At 43.3% G+C, this 9,208-nt stretch overlaps 1 protein-coding gene across 3 annotated transcripts in view; it reads right to left on the reverse strand.

The window, feature by feature from the left end:
- Gli (carboxyl ester lipase-like protein Gli) overlaps positions 1–6,051 on the reverse strand; it is a 45,260-nt gene extending 39,209 nt beyond the window's left edge. For 2 of the 3 annotated variants that reach the window (XM_071687697.1, XM_071687696.1), the window contains exons 1-2: positions 5,479–6,051; positions 384–592 (exon numbers count right to left, since the gene is read on the reverse strand). In XM_071687697.1, coding sequence (XP_071543798.1) covers positions 384–592; positions 5,479–5,971 — 702 coding nt within the window. In that variant the 5' untranslated portion in view covers positions 5,972–6,051. The remainder of the gene's footprint in view (positions 1–383; positions 593–5,478) is intronic. The other variant, XM_071687695.1, reaches the window with a different exon arrangement.
- Positions 6,052–9,208: the final 3,157 nt, after the last annotated feature.

Below are 9,208 nucleotides of genomic sequence, written 5' to 3' on the forward strand. Positions count from 1 at the left end.
CGCGGGTCTCGCCGTAGTAAAGTTGTACCTTCACACTGCTGCTACCGTCTCCTAAACCCACCACCACCGGCGCACTCTCCGTGACGGACTTGCTCCCACACACTTCAAGCTCCGCTGACTACTGTCTCTTGCTGGTTTTGGGTTTTACTCGTAGAGATAGTCGCTGTGATTTAACTTTTTGTCCCATCACTGTCCCGAAAGTTTGAAAAACGATGTCGCTTGTTATTACAAACTGAGAAGGGATTTGTCATTTGGTGCTTTGTTAGGTTGGGGTAAGCTAGGCTACGCTACGTAAAAATCGAATGAGGTTGGGCTGTATGGGCTTAACTAAGGCAGACAGACAGAAACGGTGGTGATGAAGGAGGAAGAGATGTACTACATACCTTGAATCGGCCCTCCAGAATGGGAGGCCTGGCGTAGGGTATCCCCAGGAAGGTTGAGACGTTCATGATGTGACGCTGTTGGTGGATGGGCTTGCTCAGGGGCCGCTCCTCAGGTCGCACACCCGGCTTGTCGTATAGGTACACGTAGAAGCCCTGCACTTTGCCGCTGTCCGTCGTCACGAAAATGTCCGCCAGAGGTAGATTGTGTCCTGGACATGAAAATACACCCACGTAAAAATAAATGTATACATCTTTCTTTTAACCTTTTTTTTAACTTAATTTTTGACCTCTTGAACACAATGTTGCGGCCCATGGAGATGGTAGCCTGAAATTCGACCTGACCATAATAGTTAACTCGTCAGTTTGTCATGTTATTTAACCATCATACAGTTAGAACTTGGATTCATGAGATTTAGGGGGGGGGGACTATTATCTTCCGCACAGTCCTGAAGAATGATTGTTGTTGGACATAATTAAGCAATTGAAGTAATGAATTAAGCAAGGAAGCAGTATGTACATATGTGCAGGAAGTACATTATGAAAGTTGGTTTTAGGGATAATTAAGCCATGCAAGGCGGCAAAAAAGACTGCAGTCAAAGTGAGTCTGTTGGCTGCCGAAGTTGCTGAAGAGGACGCGACGCGAGTCGGTCAGACATTAGCTCCGTCCAAGGACGGGCGCTCACGTACCCTCCCGTACATAATGTACTGCTTCTTTATTATTTTAGTATAATGTCTTTTCTCTTGAGGGTCCTTTCAGTAACTCTACTGGACTGTGCGCAGCAAAGAATAATTAACACCTGAAATTTTAGGTATTGAAGTTCTACCTTTTTTTCACTTCACTCCTTGATAGAATCTGTTGTTCATATTTACGTGTCTGGTCAAAGGCCAGATCACCACATCCAAGGATCGTACCAACGTATATACCCTCAAATTTTCGAACTTTTGGCTTACAGCGGGCGTCCTGCAGAGCTAGGATCCTATGTTGGAGCATTCCTTAAAACATTTCTGAGTTTTCTTGTGTGTATGTAATTATCTATTACCTATTTGTGCTGTAAAGGGAGGAAGTTCTACTCGTTCCATCTCTTCAACTTTCACTAGTGTCTTACAACTTTTTCACCTTTAGCTGTGCAGTACGCATTCACTAGGACTTGGTTTTATCCCAGTCATACTTAAAAAAAAAAAAAAGTATTTATTTGCATCTTTTCTAACAAGTTTAGTGCCTGACTTCCTTGTTATGATCAGTGTTTGCTCTATCCTTACATCTTTCGATGAACTGTTTTCTGATGACTTTAAACTGTGTGTGATCTTTACCCCTTAACCTTTAGAAACGTTCTTCCTGGTGTTGTGTGTACAGGGCAACTGTATCTCCTTCCTTATATATCCATTAGTATCTCCCTATCTCTACTGAGCACAGTTATTCCCTAGTTTATGTATCTACACGCACCAGTATCATCATCGCTTACGTATCTTCTTGCACCACTTTCTCTCGCCTTGTATTCTGAACACCTCGTACCCCTTAACAGTAACTAGTCCAGTGCTGTCTCGTGTATGTATCTGGCAAATGTATATTGAGACACCACACACCCGTCTCGTGTATCCTGTATCTTACGTATCTCATCAACACCATGTGTCCGGCATGAGTCTCTAGCCGTGCCCTTAGTCCCAGTATCCTGGTGTTATGGTTACCGCAAGGGAGGGGTTACACACACTGTAAAGTAATGGCTCCCTGGCCTGGGGGTAATAATTTTGGTGGCTGACCAAACGCCCGGAGCGTTCGGCCGCACCCGCCACAACTACAAGTCTCTCCGAAGCAGCTCCCTCCCCGCTACTGTCAGGTAAACAAAGGCTCCCCAGCCATTTGACGAGGATAGACAATTATTGTGTTATAATGAGTTTTAATTGTATTTTTAAACAAAAGTTATATTCTGAGAGAGAATATGAAACGGGTAATTTAAAAATGACGTTGGGTGAGAGAGGTGGTGCGCAAGTTCGTGACAAAGGGGAGGGCGGTGACCTATAGATGGGGGTTAGCAGCCTCTTGCCCCAGACACCCATGGTTAGCAGCCTTTAGCCCCAGGCACACATGGATGAACGAGGGCACTGGCAGGTCATTATCATTATCGAGGTGACCCCCACCCCCACCCTCAGCACACACACGCACGCACACAGGGACAAGCCATCTCCATTTCCTCCCGAACGGGATACACACACAAAGAAGTCTGTACGGTAACCATTTGTTCTCTGGGCTGCTATGGGTCGTTCACAACCTCAAAAAGGTCGTGCTGGGTTATATGGAGGTCGCGTGGTGGTAAAATCCTGTAGCTGTAAACGATATGTAGTGGAGTTTGATATTAATATCACATTATTTTTAGTGACGTGTGACATGGGTGACAGTAGGTAACTGTCAGTACCAGCCACCCCTGGCCACTGCACTCCACACCAGGCAGAATCATCCACACCAACCCCATGTCACCCACATCAGGATACTTTATAGGCAGTGGAAAGATCCCCAAACACAAGAATATTATATTTTCTCGCATCTGTATCTGAGGATATCTAATGAGATATCATATGAAACTGTAATAAGACTACCCCAGCGCCAGAATTAATGCATCTGACCACATTACTTTTAGATTAATTGTATAGTACTTCCTCTAACACATATATTGGCGTTCTGATAATTCGGTGGAACTGTAGGGATGAGCAGAAGCGTAGCTTGGTTTTGTTTTCGCTGCGTTCGGCTAGATCAGTTCCTCATGCCAGAATGTCTGGGTGTGTGGTGAGACGACTTTCATCCCTTGCCCTTCGTTCTCCTCCATGGATATAATACTTTAGACCTGACCTCTAGATGATCAGGTCAGAGACCAGGACCAATGCTGGCGTATTCAAGGGTCGTGCAGACATGCCTAAGGAGTTTATAAGATTAAATATTAGCGTAAAGGAAATTTTCTTGAAGTATTGTGGTCTTGGTGGATATGTATATCACACAAGGCCTTTTCCACCTTAAGACTTTGGTAAAAGCACTGTGGGGGTAAATGGGACATCTGTTTGACCCCCTCGACACTAATACCAAATATCGTTCCACCTGAATCCTGAAGGTTCAGATCAGGTAGCTTGTGACCCGCAACATTCGTGTGTGATCCCACGTTTTTTCTCGACGTGTGACCTGTGAGGTTTGATCTAGTATACTGGCAAGTCATTTTGACCATTCGTGTGACGCAGATTGCCTCATCAGTAGTAAAGATCTCATTGGTATGTAGTATGCTTGATCATTTGATAATAATACACAGATTAGTTAGGGAATTATATCGTCATAGATCATAGGGGTGTTGGTCTTTAAAAGATATATAAGTAACTGGTATCTAGTGAAAATTCATAGTTCTTGAAGATAGACCTATAACGGAGTAGTTCGTAAACTTTATGTCCATTGGACAATATTGCCTTTAATAGGCTAAATAGACTTTAATAGGCTTGCTTTTCTGAGTGTTTTGGCCGTGAGGTGGGTTGGGGCGTGGGGAGATGTGGCACAGGAGCAGGTTGTTGTGAGTTCCTGAAGTTTGAGTAACATTTCGAGTCATGTTTTATGTTATCTTTTATTAAATATGAATATCTTGAGTACGACGGTACGACCCTTGGATACGATACCTAACACGACGATACGACCCTTGGATACGATAGCCTAACACGACGGTACGACGCTTGGGGTACGATAGCCTAGTCAGACGTCGACGCCTGGGGTATGGTAGCCTGGTAAGGCGCTGGGACCCTTGGGTACGATACACTTCGGTACGACCCTTCCTTAGGTATGATATCCTAGCCTTTGACGTGACAGTCAATAGACAGGTCACAACACAGGCCATTAACACACCCAAGGCGTGCTGTTGTGATGCAACTAACGTGAGACGGCATAAGGAGATCTTAAACCGCCCAGCCACCAACTCACTCCAGCCAGACGCGTACCAGTTGACTAATCGTATTACGATATGAAACGGAACTACGGATTTCGATTTCAAACGTTTTGTCTCGAGAGAATACGTACCCCATCCTGGAGCATCAAACACCATATTTCCAAGTTTAAGAAATGTGACGATTGTGAGATGTGAAAGGAAAGAAAATAGGGAAGACGATGACCTTGATGAATGACTTGACCAGTATGTGATCGCCTCTCATGGTATCTGTAGTCTTTGGCGTGCAAGTGCATGTGAATCATCATACGTGATTACCTTTGTTGAAAAAGATAAGATAATATGTCTAACGTTAGACCTAGTTTATCAGGACACGAAAAGATAAAAGGGTTGAGGATTATCGGGAGAAGTAGTCCTTTGCTTTCACACCTAGATAGTCCTTCAGACATCCTAAAGCTCCCTTGAGAATCTGATCACGCTGCTGTTCTCCCACTACATTCGTTATGTAGGTAATACGGCCGGGCAGGCATGAGTTGGGGGAGCATTGTCAGCCTTATCAACCCGGAACTATGACAAGTCGGTGCTGGTGTTTGTGTGTGTGTGGTTATGGCTTTGGGAAGAGCGTGGGTGTATGTGTAGGTATGTATATGGGTCAGGTGTGTGTGACAGGAGGAAGTATGATGGCCATGGTTCGTGAGTACGTGCACGTATTTGCGAGCGCATGTGTATATGTATGTATGTATGCGAATTCGTGGTTTTGTTAGTGTGTATGTTTGTCTTTGTGCGTCTGTAAGGGACATTAGTTTGTCCGTAGGAGTCTGGCGTGTCGGTGTCGTGTACAGTGTATGATCATATTTTGTTTCCTTGTATCATCAGTATATACAGGAAAATGAAAATCACGGTGCTTAATGATAATACATCTGGGTATTCAACCCCATGAGTACGATGATGACAGCAATTGGATGTGATGGCCTGGCCTTTAACCTGATCCTTAAAGGTCATTTCTCCTGCTTCTGGTGCAGTTAATTAGGTATCTACGACTTGTGGCACTTATCTCTACCCTGTTGCATTAAAAATCTTGTTTGATTACGAGAGCCAGTATTAATGATGAATATTTAATGGTGGTTGTGAGTGGTAGATGTGTCTAATGTGATATTTGGTTGTGAGCGCTTCGGGCTACCATGACGAACCTGGCTCCTCTGAAGGGCGTATCTCGCCTTGCAGGTCCGTCCTCCAGCGGTCCAGGACCCCGAACTGGCCGCTGTAACGGTCATCCCACTGCCGCCCCTCGTACCCGGGGCGTTCTCTGCCCCTGGAGTCGTAACGCCTTCTGCCTTGGTCCTGGTAACTGCCCTCGCCGTAGCGGTACCCACTGTCCAGGTACTTGTTGTCGAAGCCCCGAACCTTGGATGGATCATCGTAGCGGGTGTCGTAACGGCGGTCGGTGCCGTAGTATGTGTCGCCACTGTTATACTGAGAACGTAGTGAGGGTGGGGTAGAGTAGGGCGGAGGCTGGTCCCTCCGAGACTGGTAGTAATAGTAGTCGTCGCGGTTGTATTCCTGGTCTCTGTCGCTACGGAACTGAGCCTCACCGGCCGTTGCCACACACCCCAACACCACACACACACTCGCCACCACTCTGAAGCGTGGCACCACACTTTCCGTGGGGGTTCGCAGCGCCATCGTATCAACCCGTCACCGACACGCCCAACGCGAACCTTTCACGCACATCTTCGGAGGTACACTGTCGTGGCGTCATACGGGGAACCACACAGTGAGCGGATGTTTAAACCCACGTCGGCGTCCGGATGCTCTGACCCGACTTGGTTTCCGTGGATGTTCACTTCATGGTAATCGTTGTAGTCTCTTACCTTACCATCTCCAAGAGGAAATAGCCATATAACCATCCTTTCATATTCTTATATATTGAAATGCCGTGAATCGTAAAGCTATCTGCGTTTGATTTACAGTCCATTGTTTAAGCGATTGTATTCATTCCGTACCTGCCCGACAGAACCAACGCTGTACAGGTAAATTTCTGATTAGATTTCGCTCGCTGACATCCTGTACATGCTTCGTGAGAAGCGGTGTTTCCCGACGAAATTCGAATTATAGAAATATTAAGAAATATCCTGAGTGTTATCATTCAATTTCCAGGACGTGGAATGGGTAAGAAGGCATCGTAAACGCCTATATTGATTATGGAAGATAGCGAGGCAGGTGATGTGTGGTAACACTGTTCCTGGTAGCCATGTAGGCAACGTTGCCAAATCTCGTTCTTTCAATCCTCTTGTGGCACATCATACAATATTCTCGTTTTTCTTCACCCTATGTGGGTGTATCAGACTATGGACGATGCCTTCCGTAAGATGTATTCCATGTACGTATTGTTGTAAAAATATTCTCTGCAAATCATGGCTTGTCAAAACGTAAAAAGGTTGAAGTAGGAAATTTTTAAGCGAATCATTATATCCACAAATTATGTATTGCTTTAAAGTTGCATATCACTGAAATATTCACAGAGCATTTATTGTTTGAAAGTCATAACTGACCCTTAGTAATCGATAAGGAACTTAGTTCTAGAATTGAGAGCTTTGTTGATATCTTGCATGTATTGTTTTAAGGTTTTAATTGAGCCCTTATATTCGCCACAAAAAAAATCTGCGTTATGGATAGTGTCCAGTAGTTCCATGATCTTGAGATTTTTTAAGGGAATCGTTTACAATAACTTTAGTGCGTTTTACAGCAGTCTAACCTGGAAATATTGGTACATATCATCCCCATGAGCACAGTGGTATGACCTTTGGGTATGTGTGATTGCCTGGCCTTTAACCTAATCCACAGGGGTTAGGCCAAAGATTCAATATTATAGTGCTAAAGGTTTTAGATTTGGGCTGGTTTGGAGAGCACAGAATGGCGTGTATGTATGGATGGATGGATGGTGTCCAAGTTGAACCCTTTATATAGTATTGCCTCAAAGGCATTGACCCAAGACCATGAGGTAAAATTACGTTACACACAACACGTTATAAAGTATTTCTTTGTCAGTTCCTATCGCATGTTGCAGAACTCTTTTTAATCTACTTCCCAGTAGCGTGTGTTTGTGGCTTTGGATAGACCTCCCTCTTGACGCCATTGTGAGAAATGGACTTATGTCGTCATAACCATAGTTAAACGTTTAAACTTCTATTTCTTACTGAAACTGAAGTCTTTATTTTCAAGAACTGGGTGATGTATAGTATACACGACATACAAATATGCCACTTGCTATATAGTTCTAATTAGGATTCCATTTTACTCGTACATTATTTTCTTCAATTGCTATTCACATTATGGCAGATGCTCGAAATGATGTCTTTGATGCGTTTAATTTCCAATTTGGTTCTCTCTCTCTCTCTCTCTCTCTCTCTCTCTCTCTCTCTCTCTCTCTCTCTCTCTCTCTCTCTGTTATTTGTCTGTTACCTAGATAGAAGTGGCTTTTGTATCAGAGTGCAATTCCCTTCATAAGTAATGCTCACATACAGGAGAGTATAGCGTATCCCTGTCATGATCTGCTTGGTGAGTGGTAATTTTTGAAGAGCACCTTGCCCCTTGTGGAATATTGCCCTGTCAAAGACTACTAGGATCATGTGTGATTGCCTAAGCTGTTAGGGATGCATGAAAAAATGTTTTCTCTCTTGCCGTTAGTGTCATTATGGTGAGTATGGCTTGTCTTGCTGATAGCATAATGCCAAATGATGTATTTTTTTTTACTTTTTTGTCGTGTTTTAATGATAGCCTGTTTTTGTTTTCGTTATGTTAATCTATTGTTTTCCTTCATCGTGTGCGAATTAGTGGCAAGTCTCCATTGAATACCATGTTGTTTTCCGTGTCCCACAAAAAAGTAAAGTCTTGTCCATTTTCAGTTTGTGTATGCATGAGATTACACGGTTCTGGTCTCGTGATGATGATGATGAAAATATGATTTACATATTCATCACCAGGTGTAACATTGTGGGGAGCAGTCAAGTTGCGCGTTCAGCTACCATATGTGTTCTACGACGTACAGACTGTATCTATAAGGTGTCGTTTTGTTAGGAATTTTCGCTTGGTTTACATTGTGCTGTATCTTCTTTGTTAGGAATCTGTCGACCTACCCATTTTCCCACTTAACATCACATACCCCCATTTGGTATGTCTTGTCATCATAGTCGCTCTTGTCCAAAGCTTATCGGCACAGTGTTTCTCACAATTGTTTATGATCAAGTGGTTGAGGAAGAAGGAACAATATCCCTGTCATTGAGCTCCTATTTAAATTGGGATGTGTACTTTGTTTGTGTAAGGTCAGTCGGTTTACAAGACTCAAAAACTCTTTAACATGTGATGTTAATGTCACTTTTATGTGGTTTTATAAGACTGATTTTTCCTACCACAATTTTAATGTTGGGCTTTGCGAGTCTTAAAACTTGTAAAATTACATAGAGTCCAGGCTGTTTGTGTTTCCAGAGGATGTTTAATGGCTGTGGTAATGAGGTTTCTGCATTTCTTTTTGTTGAAAGGACTCGGAAAAAAATCTGCTTATATTGTCTCCTGTCTTTTGCCATCTGACTGTGTATTCTTTCTTTTTCTCAATGTTTTCCACTCGTTCTGTCACATTTGATGAATAACCCACGGAATTCCACCTTTACATTTTGGTTAGATGACTCCAAAGCCGATGTAACCATAATTTGTCATCCCTTTATATCTTGATAGCAACCATAAATTATGTTATCTTGTATCACCGATATTGCCTCCGACAATTCCATGGCCTCTAGCTATCCTGTATTGAGAATGTCGTCTTTCTTTTCATTGTGTTGTATGATCGTCCCAGTGCATAAATTATCAAAGATTTTCATCTGTCATACTCCCGGATTATTAATCATTTTTCCAATTTTGGTGCCT

This window comes from Panulirus ornatus, chromosome 44, assembly GCF_036320965.1.
Source record: "Panulirus ornatus isolate Po-2019 chromosome 44, ASM3632096v1, whole genome shotgun sequence".
Classification (NCBI taxonomy): domain Eukaryota; kingdom Metazoa; phylum Arthropoda; class Malacostraca; order Decapoda; family Palinuridae; genus Panulirus; species Panulirus ornatus.